Raw genomic sequence first — 24,503 nt, 5'->3', positions numbered from 1 at the left:
ACACACGCATCCACACACGCTCTTCAGAACGGACACCTGACGCCTGCAGCGTTGGCTTCATTGGTTCAGACGTTGATGAAATGCTCTTGTTAGCAGCCAGCTGGCTGCTCTCCCTGTGTAGCGTCAGTCTGTGACACCAGGTGAAGGTGTGTAGTTGTCTAAATGTGACTTCTTTATGAATGCTGGAGGAAAGTGAAGCCGTGAGTCCTCGTTGTGTTCTTGTGTTTGTCTCTCGCTGTAGAGGAAAGGTTTGGGCTGAAGCAGCACAGAGCTCTTCTTCTTCTCTCTTCACAGGGAGGTCTGAAGGCTGCAGCAGCACTTCAGGACACACAGAGATGATACAAAATACAAAATACCCCCAAATAAATGTATTACAACAAAATACAAAATACTGGTGCCAGAAAATGTAACAAAATACATAAAATATAGGAAATACTTTTTTTCTGGATTTTCTGTTTTCTCACCATGTGGTATAGCAGAGCGTTCAGGTTTATATAATGAACACAAAGCTCTGGTGAACCTCACAAACAGGAAGAACAGTCACAGAATGTCAGTGTAACCAAGCAGCTGTTAAAAGACAAAACAACTTGATTATGTATATATATATATGTATATATATGTATATATATATTTATTAATGGGACTTAACAGCCCATAAACTTTGGCTTTGTATCAACAAGAACATATTCATCACATATGACATACAAGCTCCCAATCTCCCTCTTCCTATAGCTAGCTACTCCACTGATAAGCTAACTTGCTAAACACTGGCTATGCACTAGCCTAGACAGCATGCTAGCGTCATTAGCATGTTAGCATCGATCGCTAGCTTGATATTATAACCATCACCATGTATATACAGTAAGCTATGTAGCCAGACCCAGACATGAGTTATCCCAGTGAGCACTAACCCGGATTTCAACGTTGATATTTGGTTTAAATCGCGTTGAAATCGGGTCTGAACGTCTTAGACCTATTTTCACCGTCATTTCACCCGGCTAAATTACGGTTACAATATCAACGTGTCACAAAACACCAATTTCTTTTAAAATATTGATGGTTTGTTCAGTTGTAGGTTGAAAGAGACGCGATTTTGGTTACTTTAAACATATTTCTCCAAAATGATATTACGCTGGCCGTTGATATGTGGTCTACAGGAAGACGTGATTTCAACGCATTTAATGTTTCATATAAAACGTCATAAATATGGAACTATAGATTCTGTGCTGTCAACAAGAAGCTCCCAGGACATCGTAATGAGAGCAGAGCACATTATATCTGTATGTTCACGTAAAATACGAGTCTGTTTTCGGCTGCAACACGCATGCGCACGGACTCTGTTTATTTTTGTTGGAGACACGCAACGGCTTGAGCAGCTCTTACTGAGTTGATGAGTGAAGTGAACGAGCTGACGGAATAAACGATGCTTCACGCTAACGACATACTCTGTAAGTACTTTAACTACTTTTTTCCAATATTGTAAACCTAAATATCATTACAATACAAAAAATAAGTTATGCCGACCATGCGGGCGAGACTGCTAGCTAGCGTTAGCATGTTAGCGAGTAGCGTTAGCAACATGTGTTAGTAAACGTTGAAGACGATGCTTCACGCTAACGACATACTCTGTAAGTACTTTAACTACTTTATTCCAATACTGTTAACCTAAATATCATTACAATACCACAAATAAGTTATGCTGACCATGCGGGCGAGACTGCTAGCTAGCGTTAGCATGTTAGCGAGTAGCGTTAGCGTTAGCAACATGTGTTAGTAAATGTCGCTGTAGCACAGCGTTATACAATTATTATTTAGGACATTTTACATGTAAAATACACGGCGGACAGCGAGTGGGGCTGTACACAGTTTAGATGAGGAGGACGTGAGTAAACCAAAGCAATGTCACAACTGGTCTGAAAGTCAATATGTTTTTCTAATACTTGTTTTATTTACAGATGTCCAAGTTGAAAATATGGCAGACCTTCTGAAACCGGCTCCTGTGCGGCTTTGACAACGACATTTAAATCAGGAAAAGGAGATGATGGTTGTGTATATATAAAGAACGTTATTTATATTGTGTGTATTTATAGAGGGCTCTCAGGTGCAAGAAGTTAATAAATACAAATGAACGGTTGCCTGTCTCACTTGGTCTTTTGTCCTGTAAGTAAACTGATGTGTTACTATTGTGAGGGATTTAAGTTTTAGAGCATTCCTAGTGCTGGATATTATATGTTACAGTGGGTTTACTTGTAAGAGTTTAGACCAAGAAGTAATTTCATCATCAGAGGTAATTTCATACTGTAAGAGGAAGGTGTGAGGAGTGTATTGGAAGCGGGGGTTTGGCGAATCAAACAAGGGAACTGGCCCCAAGAATGTAATGAGGTGTCTGCCAGCGGGGGTTGGAACGAAGCTGACTGACCTACTGTACGTGAGAAGAACAGAACAATGGGTCATCGGCCCAGGAGGGACTTATTGGAATCCGGCCAATCACTGAGCTGATCGATTGGTTGAGAAATGTGAAACATGATACTTTTGAGAGACTCAGCAGGGACAAAGGATCTTTGAATTGCAGAAGATCCTCAGACCTCCTCCGCATCATGGGACAGACACACCATTCTGTCCTGTGGTGTGGACGGGGCCTCATATTTCATGGAATATTATGTTTGTTTTACTGTCGATAGTGTAATTCAGTTTGCATTTGTTTTGGCTTCTGATAAGAATATTAAATACTTTTGATTTTAACCTGAACCATTTGATTCTGGCCCTGCTTGCTGATGGAACAAAGAGAGCAAGGGGGGGGGGGGCTGCTTCTTCTCCTCTGTGCTCTTCTTCTCCTCTGTTTGAGAAACTTCAGCCTCAACACTATGTTTAAGTATTTAGTTGCTACATATTGATCTGAGAGCATTTCGAGGTGAAATCATGTTAAAACTAGTTCAAAAGTTAAAGTTTATTCGCCGACTATTTATAATCGTTGTTTAAACGTTCAGGTTTAGACCAGATTTCAACAGGATTTGTAATACTGGCTTTCAACTGATAAATGTGGATGTGGTTTCTTAGTACGCCTCTAAAATGAGGATATACTATTAGCACAATGTAGAGGACGACAAATTGTAGTATTGCAAATCCCGTTGAAATCTGGTCTACGCGTGAACGTTCAATCACCGTCTATGAATAGTCGGCGAAAAAACTTTCACTTTTGAACCAATTCTGAACGTCTTTTCAACGGTGGGCGTAGACGTCTTTTAAACGTCTTTTCAACGGAAAAATGCTCACTGGGAAAGGAAAGGTCAGTTCAGGTATTCGTGGAGAGACAGCGAGATCCTTTTTGCGGCACTGGCACCCAGAGGCAGGTGTCGGAACTGTGTCAGTCAGGTGCCACAACTGTGGCAGTCGAGCGGCACTGAGCGGCACTGTTCGGCACCTGAGCGGCACTGTTCGGCAGCTGCCGAGCAGAGTGGGCGGAGTCACATTTCTAGAGAACACACATTGTTGTTACGACAGTTCAGCTGCCATAAATCAGTTTTATGATTTTAGTTGATTCACCGGAGCCGCCCGTTCTCTGTATACATCCTGTGAGTAACCACGTTGTACTTTTTTGTTTGTTATTCATTTTATTTAAGTATGATTTTGCTGGTTTTGCAACAAAAGGAAACATAATACACTCCTTCCAAATTATTACTTTTATAGTCATTTACAACAATCGGCAAAAATAATGAAACTAAATCATCCGTTTTATTATCATTTAAAAGTATATATATAAAAACGTTTTTAAATGAAAACCCATAAAATCTCCAATCCAAAAATACATGTCTGAAAATATCTGAAATGTCTGAAAACAAGCTGCCAGTGACAATAGTTGTCACAGGAGTTCCGCCAGCAGTCAGAGGGGTGTCGGAGGGTGCCAGAGAGTGCCGCCAGCAGTCAGAGAGTGCCGGAGGGTGCCAGAGAGTGCCGGAGGGTGCCAGAGAGTGCCAGAGAGTGCCGGAGGGTGCCGCGAGCAGTCAGAGGGTGCCAGAGAGTGCCGCGAGCAGTCAGAGGGTGCCAGAGAGTGCCAGAGAGTGCCAGAGAGTGCCGGAGGGTGCCAGAGAGTGCCAGAGAGTGCCGCGAGCAGTCAGAGGGTGTCGGAGGGCAGAGGGGTGTGCCCCCCCTGGTCCGTGTATGTTTTGATAGTCTGTTTTATGGTTTATTTGTTTTTCTTTTCAAGAGCGACGCAAAGTCAGACAGGTAGTTCGGAAGTAAGAATATGTCAAAAAAGGTAATAGAATGACCATATACAAGAAAATGGTTCGTCTATGATGCAAGCACATACCAGGGTAACATTAGGAGACAAATAAATAAATATAAATGAATAAATGTGGGCTGATGGGAGTGTGTTAGCAACAATAGTTGACTACATGCGATTTAATATTAATTTATCCATGTACACAGCAAGAATGAAGTTTTCGATTAATCTGTGGATTGTTTGATGCAATACAGTTTTTAATATAGTTTAATCAAGGTCATTTTTGTGTGTGCAGAGCTGTTGCTATTTATTCTTCCACCGTATTGCTTTGCTGCTTGAGTGAACGCAGAGCATAGCCTGTAATAGCCTGAATAAGAGTGTTTACCATTTCTACCACTAGATGGCAGTATACGTGTATTTCAACCATAGATTTGTCATATTTACTTGTGTCTTTGTTAATTGTCTAGGTTATTGATACAGATGGATTTAATGCTGATTATTTCATCTGATATTTGATGTTGATGGTTAATTTGCAACCTAGTTGTATAAATCATGTATTTACTTGTTATTTGTATGTAATAGAAAAGTGAGCATGTGTTCATGAAGCAATACATAATGACAATTGGAAAATAAAGAGACGTTTGGTTCATTCTTTTCAAACACTTCGCCTAATTTACCTACTTCATTGATTTAATTGTCACACTTAAATCCTGAATTGACGAGTGAAACAGAAGAAGTTAAAACGCCAAGATGAGAAGATATAATGTTGGTCAAATACTGTGGTCCAAATTAAAGTACTTCAGTTTTATTGCCATTGATTTTGATTCTAGAATATTGAAAAAATTCCTAATCTCACAAGACAAGAGCAAAAACAAGATTAAGTTGTTCTGTGTCGGAGGGTGCCAGAGAGTGCCACGAGCAGTCAGAGAGTGCCGGAGGGTGCCAGAGAGTGCCAGAGAGTGCCAGAGAGTGCCACGAGCAGTCAGAGAGTGCCGGAGAGTGCCGGAGAGTGCCAGAGAGTGCCAGAGAGTGCCACGAGCAGTCAGAGAGTGCCGGAGAGTGCCAGAGAGTGCCACGAGCAGTCAGAGAGTGCCGGAGGGTGCCAGAGAGTGCCAGAGAGTGCCACGAGCAGTCAGAGGGTGTCGGAGGGTGCCAGAGAGTGCCGCCAGCAGTCAGAAGGGTGCCGACAGTAGTCAGAGTGTGCGGTTCGGTTTTGCTCGATTTAGGTTCTGTTTTGTTCTGTTTTCGATGAAAAGTGCTGTTGAAACTTGTTAGATGTAATTAATGTGATGGTGAACAATTCAATAATAGTCAAAATTCTGTTACACATGAAAGCATTAGTATTTGCTGAATCAATAAAGCTGCAGTTGTCATGGGTGGGAACACACAAGGAATAGAACCAGACGCAGAGACTGTCAGGACATTTTTATATATCTTAATTAGAATCAAAATAAAACTGAACAAGTAAAAAAATGAAATCCACTCCAATTAAACATATAAAAACAACATGAGAATTTATCAACAAATGAACAAGACTATGTTAGGCGACCCAAACATTTGTCCCTTCTTCACTGAAAACTAATCGCACTCCTTAAATGCGCCATGTAGCCCTTGTCCATGAACTCCTCACAAAACATGTCATAATCGCTCTGATACTGGAATTCAAAGACGAAGACACTTTGTGGTGAGTCTTCGTCTTCATCCATATTTGCACGGTCGTCTAGCGCTTTCAGCTGGTTTTGTTTGTCCATATTTGTCACTTCTGGCAAAGTGACTGTTCCCTTGAACACCTTGGTCTGGCACCACTTGGCTGCCCACAAAGTGTGTTCCAGTCGTCTTAATTTGCCATTGTTCTGCATTTGAAGAAAAGGAGCATTATAAAAAACACCATTCATTTGAAGTATATTTAATTTTTGAAGTCACTTTGACTATAAAATATGAAACAATAACTAAATAGCACATTTAATTTCAACAAGAAAGAAGTGATACATCGTAATGCTACATCAGCACAGTAATACTTTTTCCAAACGTCTAAAAGTGATGTGCACATATTGCTTGTGTACCAGACTGGAGGTCCTTGAGCACCATGTATGTTGTGTCAAACCAAACAAACGTTGGATCGGGTCGGTGTTATAGGAGACAATAACCAAACTTTTTTGTAATGGTGGCGGGGGATCATAAGCAGGATTTCACTGGAGTGTGAATAATGTAGTGGAACCCCAATTTGGAATTCACCATCCAATTCGGGTGGAAAATGATAAACCCTTTTGTTTAACTGTGTAATGATGTGTTCAGACATGCTATATCAGACTTGCACAATAATTACCTGTTGGTCTGTCGGGTCTTGGGCTGCAATGCTGCTGGGTTTTTTTATCTGCTCCACTTGAAATTAACAGAAAGAGAATAAATTGTGACATTACTTTCAGGATTTACTTTTCTCTAAAAGATGAAAAGTTCACACTTTACAGAGAATGCTGGATTCTTAAGGCAAACTGAGCATAGGCATACAGTTAGCCATAGAAACACAGTTCTTCATTTATTTATCATTAACCTTGAAAATGTTTTGATTTATATCAATTGCATTGTCCCGAGATGACTTTGCCCTTCATCACGCAACTTGTTTGTGTCTTTGCTGTGTCTGTATTTTGTTCATTGTTGTCATTCAAATCCATAACATCTTCATTTAACACACACCACTTCCATAGCACCTCTATTTAAACAACTGCACCAGGAGAGTATCGCAGTACTGTGAGTTCAAACATTTCCTTAAACCTTACTTTATTCACACAAACATTCATTAATTTCACACTCATCAAATAACCACACCACAAATAGTCTGTCTCTAAATGTAGCCTGCAGTAGCCTCCTTAATTGAAACAACTGTTGACATTGCTTATTATTATTTGCTTTTATTGTTACTGACAATCCAATTCTATTTCCTTTTGTAAGACTTTACATTTTTTTCATTTAGCCCCAATTTTTTGTCTTAATTTGAAAATAAAAAGCATCATTTTGACCCTATACTAGGACTGTGTCTCTGAGTGAATTCACCCGCTCTCCTCACATCGCCTGGTCACATCTATACTTCAACAGGCATAAATTAAAAAGAGATATATAAATATATATTTAAATATATTTCTAGCCACATATACAGAAGGCCACATTGTTATTTTCGTTATGTTATTGGCATCACACTACTACTATACAGCTATATTAACAAGCTAAATGCACGTTAGAAGGGTGCTCTTTCAGCAACACTTAAGCCATCTGAGACTACAAAATGGACCGATTGCTTGCAGCGTGATTGAGTTCCGAGAAAGAAAAGAAAATTACGTTCAATATAGTATTACAAAATATTAAAAACGTGGCAGGAAATTGCTAATATTGTAAATGTATAACACGTTAATCTCATCACTGCACTCTATAGGTAAACAGCCTTCAGTGGACCTTGCCTCAGTTAGCACCTAGTCATAGCACCACTTGTGCTTCCCATTTTGACCTTCATTACTATATCATCACTGCACCATCATCATCAACCTCTAACCTGTTCTGTTGTAACTCTGCTGTCAGCGTCTTAGCACCTCTCACAAAATCACATCATTATGTAGGCAATTTGGTCTAAAGAATGATTTAGCACAGTGCTTGTGTGTGAACACTGTTGTAGGAGTTGACTATATGACCTATTATTTAAGACTCAAACATATAAAAATGAAATTCATGTTCATTATCTTCTTTGAAATAAAACTTAGTCAAATGAACACACTATATTCAAACGTAATGGCGTGACAGATATATACTATATATATATATATATATATATATATATATATATATATATATATATATATATATAGTATATATATATACTTCCCTTTCTATCCCCAAAATGTAAAAAAACACAACTCCATCCCATCTGCAACATAAACACCAGACAAGACATTTGTCAATTGAACCAATAATCCTACACTTACCAACAGCACATATAAGAAGAACTAAGAAGCCATTACTAGAATGAGGTGAATTATATAGCTTGATTATTCATACCACTGTTAATACTGTTGTCTCTTGTGTAACAATACCGCTAACTGTTCATTCCACATTATATATATATTTGACCAATTAACAAGTAGATGGTGAGGCAAGAGACAATTAAAAAAACACATCAGTGCTGACAATGTTTTCTTATAATATCAATCAGACATTTGAGTCCATCTCTAAAAGGTTGTGGCAGATTATTGACAGCATTGTCCAGCCAGCAGTACACCGCATCTGGGCACTGCAGAGCAAATTCTCTCTCTGCAGCTTCCTGGTCCTTTTCACTGTGAAAGGGGTTGCTGCCAAAGTGTGACACTTGGGTCAGTTAGCCCACCTCTTCCTCATACCAGTCTGCAGCCACTGATGCATCCGGCAAAAGGTCTGTGGACAGCTTTTTTGGGCATCCCTCTCTGGCCAAGTAACTAGGGATCCCCTATAATGACAATTGGACGTTTAACAATAGTTTTCTCTTTGAAATATAATTATTCTAATTCTGTAGGCCCTTTGTGCTTTCGAGAAGCTGACCTAAAACCTGGATTCAAGGTGGAACTAAAATGACCACAATCAGTGATACATTTTCAAAATAGTAACACTTCTGACGGTCTCCATCCGCCTACAGCTCCAGAGATTAATCTAAGGGGTCACAAGACAGTTAACATGGTAGCAATGAAGAAAGGAGAACAACTTAATCTTGTTTTTGCTCTTGTCTTGTGAGATTAGGAATTTTTCGAATATTCTAGAATCAAACTTTCTATATCTCGATGGCAATATAACTGAAGTAATTTAATTTGGACCACAGTATTTGACCAACATTATATCTTCTCATCTTGGCATTTTAACTTCTTCTGTTTCACCGGTCAATTCAGGATTTAAGTGTGACAATTAAATCAATGAAGTAGGTAAATTAGGCGAAGTGTTTGAAAAGAATGAACCAAACGTCTCTTTATTTTCCAATTGTCATTATGTATTGCTTCATGAACACATGCTCACTTTTCTATTACATACAAATAACAAGTAAATACATGATTTATACAACTAGGTTGCAAATTAACCATCAACATCAAATATCAGATGAAATAATCAGCATTAAATCCATCTGTATCAATAACCTAGACAATTAACAAAGACACAAGTAAATATGACAAATCTATGGTTGAAATACACGTATACTGCCATCTAGTGGTAGAAATGGTAAACACTCTTATTCAGGCTATTACAGGCTATGCTCTGCGTTCACTCAAGCAGCAAAGCAATACGGTGGAAGAATAAATAGCAACAGCTCTGCACACACAAAAATGACCTTGATTAAACTATATTAAAAACTGTATTGCATCAAACAATCCACAGATTAATCGAAAACTTCATTCTTGCTGTGTACATGGATAAATTAATATTAAATCGCATGTAGTCAACTATTGTTGCTAACACACTCCCATCAGCCCACATTTATTCATTTATATTTATTTATTTGTCTCCTAATGTTATCCTGGTATGTGCTTGCATCATAGACGAACCATTTTCTTGTATATGGTCATTCTATTACCTTTTTTGACATATTCTTACTTCCGAACTACCTGTCTGACTTTGCGTCGCTCTTGAAAAGAAAAACAAATAAACCATAAAACAGACTATCAAAACATACACGGACCAGGGGGGGCACACCCCTCTGCCCTCCGACACCCTCTGACTGCTCGCGGCACTCTCTGGCACTCTCTGGCACCCTCCGGCACTCTCTGGCACTCTCTGGCACTCTCTGGCACCCTCTGACTGCTCGCGGCACTCTCTGGCACCCTCTGACTGCTCGCGGCACCCTCCGGCACTCTCTGGCACCCTCCGGCACTCTCTGGCACCCTCCGGCACTCTCTGACTGCTGGCGGCACTCTCTGGCACCCTCCGACACCCCTCTGACTGCTGGCGGAACTCCTGTGACAACTATTGTCACTGGCAGCTTGTTTTCAGACATTTCAGATATTTTCAGACATGTATTTTTGGATTGGAGATTTTATGGGTTTTCATTTAAAAACGTTTTTATATATATACTTTTAAATGATAATAAAACGGATGATTTAGTTTCATTATTTTTGCCGATTGTTGTAAATGACTATAAAAGTAATAATTTGGAAGGAGTGTATTATGTTTCCTTTTGTTGCAAAACCAGCAAAATCATACTTAAATAAAATGAATAACAAACAAAAAAGTACAACATGGTTACTCACAGGATGTATACAGAGAACGGATGGCTCCGGTGACTCAACTAAAATCATAAAACTGATTTATGGCAGCTGACCTGTCGTAACAACAATGTGTGTTCTCTAGAAATGTGGCTCCGCCCACTCTGCTCGGCAGCTGCCGAACAGTGCCACTCAGGTGCCGAACAGTGCCGCTCAGTGCCGCTCGACTGCCACAGCTGTGGCACCTGACTGACACAGTTCCGACACCTGCCACTGGGTGCCAGTGCCGCAAAAAGGATCTCGGCCCTGCACTATTCGTGGAGGCGCTGGTTTCGCGGATATTCAAAAAAACAGATCTGACCTGGACGACTGCAGACATCAAGCCCATCACTATGCGTCTGTTTGAAAGAACGTGGATCGAAGTCAAGGATGTAGATTTTGATCCCAAAACATTAGAAAAACTTGACAAGGCCATTTTCAATGACCTGTGTGTGAAGTGGGGCGGTTTAAAAAAGGTGCTGTTGGCCATGAAATTAGAGCAACGAGAACTTGGGAACTGCATTGCCTCCCGTGTCGAATGGAAACTGACACGACGACCCAAAACGCCCAGCATCATCAGCAAGTCCTTCTCGTCTGTGGGCGAAGGCATCTCCAACATCTTTATATGTGGAAAGGAGCTTCAGGAAATCTCCATGGAGAGTTATGTCAGCCCTCTCAGGGGAAGCAATGAGAACCAGGTGAAGTCCAGTCCTCACAGGAGTCCAACTTCCCCTCAAGAACCACTACAGACAGAGGGGGAGTGTTCAACTGATGAAGGCTCATCGTTCAATAACAAACATTCAATTCCTGCCACAGTATATGAGGACGCACTTGATGAACCTTGGCCAGGTGCAACAGCACAGGAATAACTTCTACTGTGATGGTAGGCAACATCTGATAACTTGTACTGTGATGGTATAAATTATCAGATGTTCTAATAATCTAATAACTTCTACTGTGATGGTAGGCAACATCTGATAACTTCTACTGTGATAGTATAAATTATCAGATGTTCTAATCTAATAACTTCTACTGTGATGGTAGGCAACATCTGATAACTTCTACTGTGATGGTATAAATTATCAGATGTTCTAATAATCTAATAACTTCTACTGTGATGGTAGGCAACATCTGATAACTTCTACTGTGATAGTATACATTATCAGATGTTCTAATTGTTAGAAAAATTCACTCAAGGCCGATGGAAAATCATTCATCTGTTAACATTTATTCTTTGCAAAGAAGGAGACAGGGTCGAACACATACATCAACGTGCCAAGACTGCTCAGAGATCTGGCTCTGAGACACTGGTACATATACTTGTTTCACAGGAGATGACACCTACACAATACACATACATATGGCCTCAAAAGAACAAAGGGTCTGCAACTTTACTAGAGCATTTGGTCTTCAATGAAGGTCCAGTTCCTTGCTATCCCCCTACCTCAGAATATGCTGCCGAGAGGTCTCTCTCAGCAGGCCCCGACACTTAAGAAGAATAGGCAGTGTCTCCCCGTGTGACAAAAGGATGCTAAGTCTAGCAGGACGCCATATCAAGGGTCACTCATTAGATTGACTCCGTCTGCAACTTTATTTACCATTGAAATCAGTGCTGAGTGTTCTTTCGGCTAGACTAAAGAACTGTGGCGCTTAATGTCAAGAGGAAATTAAGGAAACCAAGCTTTTTAAGCACACCTTATCATTAGTCATTTAGATTTTCCCCAACACTAATAATCTAATAACTTCTACTGTGATGGTAGGCAAAATCTATTAACTTCTACTGTGATGGTAGAAATGATCTGATGTTCTAATAATCTAATAACTTCTACTGTGATGGTAGAAATGATCTGATGTTCTAATAATCTAATAACTTCTACTGTGATGGTAGAAATTATCTGATGTTATAATAATCTAATAACTTCTACTGTGATGGTAGAAATTATCTGATGTTCTAATAATCTAATAACTGAATGAAGAGGAAAACATGAAGGGAGCTGCTGCCTCTGCCCCATTAGCTCATGTTACAAATTTCAATTTTGGACATGAATTACATGGTGTACTTCAACTTCTTCTGCTGTCTCGTGGTGCCGCTGGTGGCCATGTTCGTTATCTACGGCCACCATCATTCTCTATACATGCAAGAGGACAGTTTCTATACAAGAACCATTTGAAGTGATGTTTGTACAGACATAAAGCTCCTGCACAATGCAGCAGTACCCCATTAAGGTAGGAAAGTCCACGTTAAGTTTTATCTCTTGCACCACAAGAGGCGTTATTTATATTATTTCGTGCCCTTGTTGCAAATACTACGGAAGATAAGATGCAAAAACATGAGCTACCCTGTTGCAGCACACTTCCCTCTACCTTTGTCCTTAACTTTGTCAACTTCCCTGTTCTTTGTAACAGGAAGGAACTCCCCCTGAGATAATACTGTACGTCTAGCCCAGGGGTGGGCAAACTTTTTGGCTCAGGGGCCACATTGAGTTTTAAAATTTGACAGATGGGCCGGGCCAGTAGCAGATGGATTTGTGTGAACTAATATAAATTACAAATAAAAGCCATTACCTAACAAGTAAAGAAAACTTGCATTTAATTTCAGTGGGAACAGTGTTGTTGGTCACCCTTTTTTGCCAGTGCATCAAAGTTTGGTGTCAGTTTGGTTGCCGCAATTCTCAGGACAGATCTGAGTTGTTCATCAGTTAAGTGGGATCTGTAACTTGATTTGTTGATGTTCATCACGCTGAACGTCTGTTCACACACGTCCACACAGCGTTTCAGCATCGTTTTAGAAATGATCTCCCTCCAGATTAAAACGCCTGAAAATGAATATCATTTGACTATTCACGTACACTGGGCATGCGCGTGGGTTCCGTGTAAACAGGAAGTAGATTGGTTGCTTAGCTAAACAAAATACGACAGAGTAATAAAGTCTTTAATAATGAAAGGTCGTTTGATACTTAAGATCTTTTCTAAAATCTTCCTCTATTAACTCAAACAGACACATTTAGTGGAAAGTTTAAGAAGTTTTATTTTTCAGACTTAACGTTACCCAGTGAGCACTAACCCGGATTTCAACGTTGATATCTGGTTGAAATTGCGTTGAAATCGGGTCTGAACGTCTTAGACCTATTTTCACCGTCATTTCACCCGGCTAAATTACGGTTACAATATCAACGTGTCACAAAACATCAATTTCTTTTAAAATATTGATGGTTTGTTCAGTCGTAGGTTGAAAGAGACGCGATTTTGGTTACTTTAAACGTATTTCTCCAAAATTATATTATGATGGCCGTTGATATGTGGTCTACACGAAGACGTGATTTCAACGCATTAAATATTTCATATAAAACGTCATCATTATGGAACTATAAACTCTGTGCTGTCAACAAGAAGCTCCCAGGACATCGTAATGAGAGCAGAGCACATTCTGTCTGTATGTTCACGTAAAATATGAGTCTGTGTTTTCGGCTGCAACACGCATGCGCACAGACTTTAAAGTTTTTCTAAGTTACAGACGAAGGCTGCAGACATGCCACGATTTGAGCAGCTCCTACTGCGTTGATGAGTGAACCCAGTGAGCTCTAACCCGGATTTCAATGTTGATATCTGGTTGAAATTGCGTTGAAATCGGGTCTGAACGTCTTAGACCTATTTTCACCGTCATTTCACCCGGCTAAATTACAGTTACAGTATCAACGTGTCACAAAGTAATTCAGGACAGCCAAGTTTGAGGGTGTTGTTGACATTTATCTGGGAAGATGAGACACCAAATGATAGTGAGGACTGCAATTTAGCTGAAATCATGTACTTCAGTAAAAGTACTGCAGTAAAAATACTCAGCTACAAGTAAAAGTCATGCATTCAAAAATGTCCTTTAGTAAAAGCATATGTAACCCCCCTGCAGCTGTCGCTTTAGAGACAGTGCAGAATAGACAGAAATTAGGGGAATTATCAAATCTAATCTAGGTTCAATGAGGAGATTGGTGAATATGTCACTAGTTTGACTGCTACACAGACAAGAAATATCCACCCCGAATTACACGAAGCAACGTTTTTTTTTACAAAGGTTTAATTAGGACATAATATAATAATCAATAGTACAACAATTTCACATTTCCAAACATCAAAGGGTGTCCACGCATGTAGATGAAAATCAACACAAACCTCTGAGATCTCAGGAATAAAATTAAATTGAAAAAAAAATGATAAAAGAAAGAGTTCAGTTCTCAAATGTCCTACCGCCCCCCCTGTGCACAATGTCCAGTGAAATGGACTCCAGGTGAACTGTGATGTCCGATTGAGATGGAGATTCCCTCAGGTGAAGGTAGATGGTAAGATGATTGGAGAGAGTGGTGACAGGCAGGACGGTGGATGGACGACACCTCCGGTTCCAGCGAAGAAGCGATACAAAAAAAAACCCAGCCTATGCACATATGCAGGACAATAGTTCATTACTACATTTACTCAACTGGGCCTGCAACCCGCATGGCTGTAAACATCACACACAATATAACAACTAATTAGCGAACATACATAACTCAAGGCATTCAATTACAATCATTACATCTTCATGAATGTTTTTTTTTCCCTATCCTCTTCAGATTTATCCTGACTGGTTTTTTCTTTTCGTAAAATACAACTTACATACAAACTTACTCCTAAATATCGTCGAGCATTCATGCTAAGAAAGCTAACATGCAGCAGTAAAAGCATTGAACTTCAATTCACTCACCAGGATATCAAACGTTCTAAGAATCTCCAGGCGAAACTGCAGCTCTTCAGTGACTCGTCGTCTAACATTCAATATAAAGTTGTTAACTTTATTCTCTCAGAATCTAACTAATCTTTTTTCCCTCCTCACAACTTCTACTATACTAAAGCACAGACGGAAAAAACAAAGATCCTCTAATAAAAAACGGATTATCACTTCTATCGATCTCTGTGTATGGAGAAACAAAGATCGTTTATTAAGGATAAGATTGCCTCTCCTAGCATTCTTCTGTGTACAGAGGAAAAAAACGGCTATTGGACCACCTGTCGACCTCACTTATAGGGACAGTAACATAGTTCCAAAACATAATAATTAAGATCCAGATTAAATTATTATTCTGGTTACACATAGACAAGTATTAGTAAAAAGTAATTAGTAACTATAGCATAGTGAAGAGATATATTTACATGATTGTACAAAGAGTACTTGAGTAAATGCACTTAATTACTTTCTACCACTGGATACAGCTGTTTTTTTTTGCACTTCATGTTAGCTGTGGGAAAAATCCTTAAACACATTTAACATGTGCACTGATGAACATTTTGCAGGGACCTCCGTCTTGTGTTTTAATGTCTGCCCTTTTCCACATCAGTTAGTTTGACTTGTAGCAAGACAAACACAAACACCCAGTAAGCCACGGCAGTCAGCCGCAATGACACACCTAACGAGATGCAAATGTTATTATTAATTACACCTGTGGTTTTCCTGCTGTAACACACCTATTACTCTAAGTAAGTATCCCAAACAAGTACTGGCACTATGTAGTACTTAAAGTCTCTGTGATAATTGGTGTTCTTAGTATACAAGGGTTTGTATGAATGTTCTAATTACTTTTAGTTTAAGCAGTGCTGCTGAGTAACATAACATCTGCAGAAAACGATGTGAATATGCATTTAACTTGTCATTTATTAGGTATATTCATGTTGTTTTACATTTTAAGCAGGAACCAAGAAGGCTGGCTGCACGAATTCAATCATGTTTTTATGAATATTTTTTCCGACTCACCCTGCCTTTAAAATGTTCATAACGGCACTTTCAAAATTCTTAAAGTTAGTATTTGGCCAGTTCTGATTAAGGGGATTTCATTTGGACTAACACGTTGCATAGTTTAGGACAAGATGTGAGCAGCCAAGTTACTAAATTGATAAATACAACCAGCTTCAACTCCAGCTTTTATGAACAAGGAATTTAGACAACTTACTGTCTTTTAGTATATCTGTTGTATATTTAGTTTATGTCTTATTACCAAGTACATTGTTTGTTCCAGGTACAGTATTTATGGGGGACTGTTGTTGCACCAGGCAAACTTGCTCTGCTGGACTAAAGGACAAACTTTAAACATGACCTCAGTACATATATTGTTTTATTTGGTAATAAAAAATGAAACACCAGCAGTACAAAAATACATTCTCTCATAAAGTGTAAACGGTGAAGTTATAGTGTAAAAAAAACCTCAAAATACAATACTTAACATGTATATTCTGAACCTTAATTCACAGTGATATTTTGCTTAGATGCATGTTTTCAGTGTGTGCGAATATATTTAACTTTGATTGTACATATATACATTCGGTCTTGGATCAGACCAAAACTTATGGGAGAACTACATCAATGATTAACCCTATTTTTTAGCCTCCTTCTCTGTGCTGTGGGGGAAACGGGTGTGGGCAGTGGCTCCGGCTTTAGGCCTCTTCGTAGGAGAGGTCTTGTGGGCGGATGGACAGCTGTACTGGTTCAGACACACGGAGCAGAGAGGGTTGACGGGGAGACAAACCTGCTGACCAAAACCCACGAGCAGCCAGTTGATCTCACTCCACAGCTCCCTACGACAGAGTGAGAGAGGAACATCACAAGCTAACAATAAACCTGCATTGATTGATCAGTCAACACTTAAGTGGTGAAGAGTTCCTATCAAACACCAGTCAATGATGTGCTGTATATGTACCTATAGGTCAGTCTCATCCAACCTGGTCTTTATAGATTTGTTGGTTCGTGTTAATCAGATTGTACGGGTCAGCAGTAATCATGCCAGTACCTGGGCAGCCACTCCTCCAGGGCCTTGCGTGTTGCCTCTGGGTTCTTGGAGGGTTTCTTGAGCCAGCCCAGACGATTGGAGATACGATGCACATGTGTGTTCACGCCTAAACAAAAGAAAATCAACACTATGAATGAGGGCACGCAGACATATAGAGTTTGCCTTTCTAGAAAACAGTAAATGTTAAACACACCTAGTCCACACATAGTCTGTTTTATCAACCTCAGATTTCATACTGAAGCTTGTAGTTCAGGTTACAACTATGTGAATTGAAGCTGTTCCATTAGACCTCTTTTATTACATTTGATTTTTAAGTGAGCGTGCATGTTTCAGGAGTGTGTCCCCACCAATGCCCGACACCTGGTCCCAGGCGATGTCCATAGCCAAGTGAGCCATCTTGGGTCCAACTCCTGGCAGGCGGACCAGCTCCTCCACGCTGTCTGGGATGTCCCCTGCGAACTCTTTCTGCAGCATGGCCGATGTCAGCTTCAGATACTTCACCTTAGTCTAGAGAAGAAATGTAGGGAACACCGTTCAATAAGGTGCAAAAAAACGAAAACAAAGAAGGAGGGTGAGAATGTGGAAGCACATAAAAAGACTTCTGCATTACCCTCCAGAAGCCGACAGGGTAGATGAGTTTCCCCAGCGCTTCATCATCAGTAGTGAGTATATGTTCTACAGTGCAGCCGTGAGCGCGGAGCTTCTGCATGGCTGCTGCTGTCACCTGTGCACTTACATTTATCTGAATTGCTGGTGATGTAATGCCTTAGTGTAATCCATATCAAAAACAGAGGCCTCTATACATGCAAACAGTCTGTAGTTCGGCCAACAGGCAGTTTACTTCTCAGAAGTCTTATTTTTAGTAAATGTGAATATTGCAAGTCTCAAGTCTGAGGCGATATGCAATCTTTTTCTATGGAACATGCTACTTTTCTCTTGCCTGATATCAGACAGAATTGTCAACTCGTTACACTCAAACTCTGCGGAGTGGGCAGACTCAAAAGTCTGGACCCAGGCAAACTTTTCTCAGGATCTCAAATGCCTTCCAATCATTATTTATAACATAATCTATGTTCCTTGGCCTGAAATCTGTACATCTGTATAACTTCCAGTTGCAAGAGTCCACTTCCTGCCCTTTATGTTAGAATAACACAGGGTTTAGAGGTATTTAGAGTGGTGGGGTAATAAGAAGATGTTGTGATTGTCTATTCAATGTAAGCATAATATAAACATGAATTGTTTGGTAATGTAAGAACCACTAGAGCAGCTATGTCTGGACTGTAAAACATGTGTTTATTCATGCATAAATGTGCTGTTAACAACAGGTGGTATACTGTATGTGCATGTTGAAAGAAGAACAAGACCCTGGGTTGTCCAGACAGATGGACTGATGTCAGCTCTGCAATATGAATGAATATTCTTTGGGGGAGTAAAATGTCAATAACAGTTGTTGTCAGATGTAAAATCATGCAGGCCTTAAGGGGCTTTATACAATTAAGTTATGTTGTTCTCCATTATATCATTATTGCCCACAGACGAGTCAAACGTGAGTAAATTCCATGTAAAATATATTGATTTCCAGAATAGTTGTGACCAGCAAACTAGAAACATCTGTACATTACAATACAATGCAAATAATTGCCCTGCAATAAATATGATACCTAAAAAGTAGTTGTGAATTGATCCTGGTCTATGGGGCATTGAGGCTTTACCTTGTGGTAGTGTCGTATTGGATTGCGGGGGTAAATATTGGAAACGCCATACAAACTGATAATAGTCAAACATTTAATTTCACTTTTAACTTCCAGAGGACAGACATCACTTCTTTGTTGTTATTGCACCATCGCATGTCAACAGGGGGGGGGGGGGGGGGGGGGGGGGGGGTAGGATAACTTTACAGCTCAGCGTATTGTGTCGTGTTGGGAGCTCCGCCTACCGCAACTTTAAGTGCGTTCAATGATATGATTGGTTGACATGTTCACAGCGTCATCTCTATTGTCCAATGGCGTCCGAGAAGTGAAGCTTCGTTTATATTTGGTTGGTGAATCGAGCACCGTCTTAACGTAACGAGAGATTAGTTTGTGCAGTCACAATACGTCTGTTGCACAAGTCTGGAACATTTAGTTTTAACTCGTAAAACGTCCCCTTAGCTATTTTAATCGGTCCATTACATGCGGGTGAGTCTGCGTAGCTTCCGTGTTTTTACTGTGTTTAGACACATTCTGGCTAACGTTAGCTTTAAGTCGCTTAGCTGACTTAGCTATATTAGCTCAGTTGGAAAGCTTAGCCATGGTGTGTATATATATATATATATACGCGGTTGCCTGTTAAAAGTTGCTAACGCGTTCAGTTCATATATTTACTTTTTCGCACTTGATACAAATAAATGCTAAAACATGATTCTGTAGTTTTAGTACACCTAAAGACATAGCGCTGTAGACTAACGCTAGCTAACCACGTTAGCATCATCGCAACAGTTATCTTGTTTTGAATGTTTAAGATGTGCTCTCGTGGCAGATGTAGACAGTAGCAGAAGCTGTAACGTTGCTGTGGTTTACAGTTAGGTCTCCGGTCCCCATCATCCTGACACAGAGCTGCAGACATGGTGGAGCCAACGTCACACAAGTTTACATCCCTAGCAGAGGAGCTGGGCTTCTGGAAGGAGCAGGCAGAGGCACACCAGCAAAGGTAACAATACCAGACATTAACATCGAGACAAGAGGTTTTTAATAGGCATCTGAAATAGCAAGCATTCGTGTCATACAGCACGGGGGAGTGAGTTGTTGGTGGTAGTAAACATTGTTTCGTCATCAGGGCTGATGAGGCTCATGAGGAGCTGCAGGAGTTTCAGCAGATGAGCCGAGACTATGAAGCAGAACTGGAAGCTGAGCTGAAGCAGTGCGAGGGTCGAAACAAAGAGCTGGTTTTAGACAACAACCGACTACGCTTTGAACTGGAAAACATAAAGGTAGAGCTTTTTTGATTATAAATAGGGCCCCTGGCCCCTACAGAGCTTGACAAGCTCTGGTGCTCCAGTTACGGACAAGTGATGAAGACATCTACGGACAGCCTTTAGCTGACCCAAATTCAGCATATAGTTGCTACTGCCACTAGGGAAGAACTGCCTTGCTGATAGGCAGCTGACTGCTATTTTTTTTCAGTCATCCATGGGGAGGAAAACATTAATGAGGGACGTGAATATGCAGGATTTCCCAAAAAGCCCTGATTGCTCACCACAGGTTGTCGGGGACAAGGAGGAGAAGGAACGTTCAAGGGGATTTTTTGCCTCAGCTAATAAAGCTAAAAAATACACAGATCCTTTTATTAAAAGATTCCCGCAGTTGCAATGATTAAACCGCCATGACACTGCGAAGCATGTGAATCAATTTGAGTTCTGTGTGCTGTTTTGCAGGAGAAATTCGAGGCTCAGCATTCCGAAGCGTTTAGGCACATCTCAACCCTGGAGGAAGATCTGGCACAAACAACAGCAGTGAGAGATCACCTGCAGAAATACATCCGAGAGCTGGAGCAGTCCAATGATGACCTGGAGAGGACCAAAAGGTCAGTCTTATGTCATTATCTCACCAATGGGCTTCATCATCAAATGGCACTGATGGTCTTTAATACACATGCACGCAGAACCAGTGTGCACAATAGAGCCAGTGTTGACTTTAATGGCCCGTCCTCTTATTCCCAGGGCTACCATCATGTCTCTGGAGGACTTTGAGCAGCGAATGAACCATGTCATTGAGAGGAATGCCTTTCTGGAAAGCGAGTTGGATGAGAAAGAGACCCTGCTTGAGTCTGTTCAGAGGCTGAAGGATGAAGCCAGAGGTACACACACACACACACACACACACATACACTGTAGCGTCTCTAGTTTGCAAGAACTGCTGATCTCTCTGCACACTGACATATATATATATATATATATATATATATATATATATATATATGCTTAACTCAGGGAAATTTGATAGCCAATGTATTTTGAGCATTTGAGGAGAATCGGATTCACGCGAGGGTAAACTCATTTTTTATTGTCTTTAACAGTAGACTTGATGTTTGTCTGCTAGGTTTTGTGTTGCCTATAAGACATTTGAATGATGACCATGATTACCAGACAACTGACATTTGGTTCCATCTTTTATGTATTATCTGTTTAATGTAGTTCCAAGTCTCATGATATTAATTTTTTTTGTACTTTATGGAACGCAACGGAAACTGATGTTTTTCTTCAAACACGTGGCGCTGGGATCTTTGTCATTTTCCAAAAAGCGGACTCACAGTTTCCCTGTGTCCTGTTTTGTGTCAGACCTTCGCCAGGAGCTGGCTGTGCGTCACAAGGAAAGACGTCCGTCCAGCAGCCTGGGCAAAGACACGGATAGAGCAGATCTGCCGTGCCCCTCGGCCGGGAACCCATCCATCCCCGTGACACCCTCCAAACCCATCACCTCATTTGCCACGCCCCCCCCTTCCAGTATCCGACGAGGTGAAATAGAACAACTTTGACTACAGTATTAACCACAGTAATAGTGACTGTACCGACTTAATATTAACATATTACGTGTTCACCTGCTCGCATCTGTTTTGTTTTAGGTGATGGTCTAACAGGGACTCCCCTCACAACGTCTGCTAGAATATCTGCACTCAACATTGTAGGGGAGCTGCTGAGAAAAGTTGGAGTAAGAGATTTAATGATGATACCGCTACAGCACCCAGTGGATACATGTTGTACAGAACTGTTATCTCTGAACAGAATCACTACATGCATGAGCTGACTAAAGATCTTTTTAATATCCCTGCCAGAATCTGGAGTCAAAGTTGGCGTCCTGTAGAGACTTTGTGTACGACGCGCCCGTCAGCAGACCAGCACTCCCGGCTGGCCCTGGTAGTCCTTCTGGTTTAGAAAGAGGCTCTGATGTCCAAGCTAGCAGCATGAGCCCCCCTCCTCAGTACGACAGGTGAGGAAAACAACATCAGGAAATACTCCTGCTCCTGTGGGTCTGTCAATTATTACATGTCACATATTACAAGTCAGCTTTTCCTCGTCACGGATCATCTTACTTCTACCTAAAGAAAGCTGCATTGTTCGATTTCATGATGTAAACTGCAAAATCAGCTTTGTTCAAACTTACCGTTTTATTTTGTCTGTAAAGCCAACAAAGATTGGGAACAATAAGGGCGTTCTTAGTTTTATCTGAGGTTTGCTCATGATTGTGTGTGTGCTACATCTTGTCTTGCAGTTTAGTGAAGCGGTTAGAGTTTGGACCGGCTCCTCCGAGAGGCGTCTCCCAGGGTGCCCAGTCTCCTCAGGGTGGGGTCAAGATTCTGCTATGAGAGGGGGGGGGGGAAAGACGACGAACACCCTCCCCTCATTCAATAACCTGACACCAACTCCCTGTCACCTCTCCATCCTTAATGAACTACAGCAATGGGGACTTTGAGCTGAGCTGTCTTCCCATGTCGCACACGTGCCCTGCTGAACTATTTTGAACAAGAAAGCCACTCTTCTTGCCCCACATAATCAGCGCATGGACTTCTGCTGCCTCAGGCTAGTATCACACCATATCTATCAAAGGGAGGAACAGAGAACCTACTGCTCACACTATCTTTTGCTGTATCATTGAAACGGTGGTGGGTAGCATTTAAAAATGTTCTCTATCCACCGATTTTCTCTGTGGTGGATCAACAGGGCTGACGAAACATTACTCCTCCCAGGGAACACATTTCGGGTGTTTGCTGTTCTTGTCCAGTGATCACGAAGTAGGAATAAGAGCCACTGGACATGACCCTGATAAAGGGACTGAGAACCTGAAGTATCATTTATAAAACAGGTGTAGATTGTACAAATACTGTTTATGACGAAGTCAAAACCAAAGCTTTGAAAAATGGAAAAAAATGATCAAAGATAAAAGTAATGAATGATTAATAAATAATGAATCTGATATGAAAGAAAAACACGGTGAAACTTAATTATTTTAGTTTTTTATTCTGTGAGCTAAGGGCTCGAATGATGTAGCACTGAACAACACCACCATGAATTTACCTCTGTTTTGAGAGCTAGATATTGAAATCACTGTACCTCGCCGAGCCCCCAATATATGTTTCCTAGAAGAGACTCAATATTTTCCACTGCTACACAAACGTTCGTCATCGTATTTTAGCCATCGCTGCCTTCACCAATGTCGTTACCTCCTCAGTTTGTCGGCCTTGCTTTGCTGTAATAGTTCAAATACTTGAACTCATGCTACCAGGCGTCTAGGTATGCGATAACGTCACTTCCCCTCCCGCTAGTTTAACATCACATGGTTTTCAATTTGACCCAGGTTCCTTCTCTCGCCTCCTTCTTACCATTGCACAGACTTTTTTTTTTTTTTAGCTGACTCATTATTATCCGTTAGTCAAAGCTGATGAACGTTAAGGACGGGAAAATGTTTTCTGCCTCGGAGATGAGATGTTAATTTGTCATGCTGCAGATTTATGATCTAGTGTTACCAATAACTTTTATAATGATTGAGGTTGATTGTAGAAGTTAGATCGGCACATTGTTCACTACTGAATGTATAGTAATAATTCCCTAAAAAGGTGTGAGACCCCCCTGTCTGCCACCGAGAGCTATATGGTGGGCGAATGAGGAGTGATGCCAAGCAATAATAGATTTTAACAGGTCAAAGATGAGCACAGTTCACAGTATATTTGTGTCGGTATATAGAGCGTATATTGAATTCCCTCTTCCTGCCTTTTAGCAAGAGATATTGTGAACGGGGGAAATAAAGTGATTTAATGTGAAATTTGTGAAACTGTCCCTAAAATGTTTCTGGTTAATCTGGAGCTGTCGCTACTGCCATCCAGCAGATTATTTATCACATAGTACAGGACCTATTGGAATACCACATTGCGGTGTAGTCTGTGTGTACATTGAACTTGTTGGTTAATACATATGAGAACTGGATTTCCTGCTCCTCTGTGCTGTTTAACCTCCCTTGAACTAACACGAGATAACTGTAATCCACGACCACTGTGTGCTGGGTGTTTGTATACAGCAGCACCTCTGCAACTGCTTCTGTATTTGGACTGTAACCTGTATGTGCCTGAGGTACTATACCCAACTGTTATCCTGTTGGTTTGCAGTTGTTTTTCTATTGAACTGAACAGATGAGAATGTTCTGAGGATCTTTGAAGTTACTGACCAAGATGGAAATATTAAAAGGAGAAAATCAATGTTTT

General features: G+C 40.6%; 3 protein-coding genes across 3 annotated transcripts in view; 1 reads left to right on the top strand and 2 right to left on the bottom strand.

Moving 5' to 3' along the window:
* Positions 1-11,086, bottom strand: part of LOC306696468 (scavenger receptor cysteine-rich type 1 protein M130-like) — a gene marked incomplete at both ends in the record, with an annotated part of 25,723 nt that extends 14,637 nt beyond the window's left edge. The window contains one exon of the mRNA XM_079160081.1: positions 11,018-11,086. Within this exon, the coding sequence (XP_079016207.1) occupies positions 11,018-11,086 (69 nt within the window). The remainder of the gene's footprint in view (positions 1-11,017) is intronic.
* A 5,760-nt stretch (positions 11,087-16,846) lies between these two features.
* Positions 16,847-19,877, bottom strand: LOC306696466 (endonuclease III-like protein 1; the record flags this gene model as incomplete). Its single annotated transcript, XM_079160079.1, is given in 6 exon segments — positions 16,847-16,913; positions 16,915-17,061; positions 17,274-17,379; positions 17,621-17,780; positions 17,884-18,023; positions 19,832-19,877. Coding segments are annotated over 6 exon segments (666 nt in total).
* LOC306696002 (nuclear distribution protein nudE homolog 1-like) lies at positions 19,347-24,483 on the top strand. Its single transcript, XM_079159474.1, has 9 exons — positions 19,347-19,450; positions 19,834-19,961; positions 20,088-20,241; positions 20,686-20,834; positions 20,971-21,107; positions 21,589-21,765; positions 21,873-21,958; positions 22,083-22,237; positions 22,520-24,483. The coding sequence occupies exons 2-9, from the start codon at positions 19,876-19,878 to the stop codon at positions 22,611-22,613; spliced, it is 1,038 nt and encodes a 345-aa protein (XP_079015600.1). The 5' UTR covers positions 19,347-19,450; positions 19,834-19,875; the 3' UTR covers positions 22,614-24,483.
* The last annotated feature ends 20 nt before the right edge of the window (positions 24,484-24,503 follow it).

This window comes from Pholis gunnellus, assembly GCF_910591455.1.
Source record: "Pholis gunnellus genome assembly, chromosome: 5".
NCBI classification, from domain to species: domain Eukaryota; kingdom Metazoa; phylum Chordata; class Actinopteri; order Perciformes; family Pholidae; genus Pholis; species Pholis gunnellus.
Note: the sequence above shows the minus strand (reverse complement) of the source record. Positions and strands in the feature narration are given on the sequence as shown.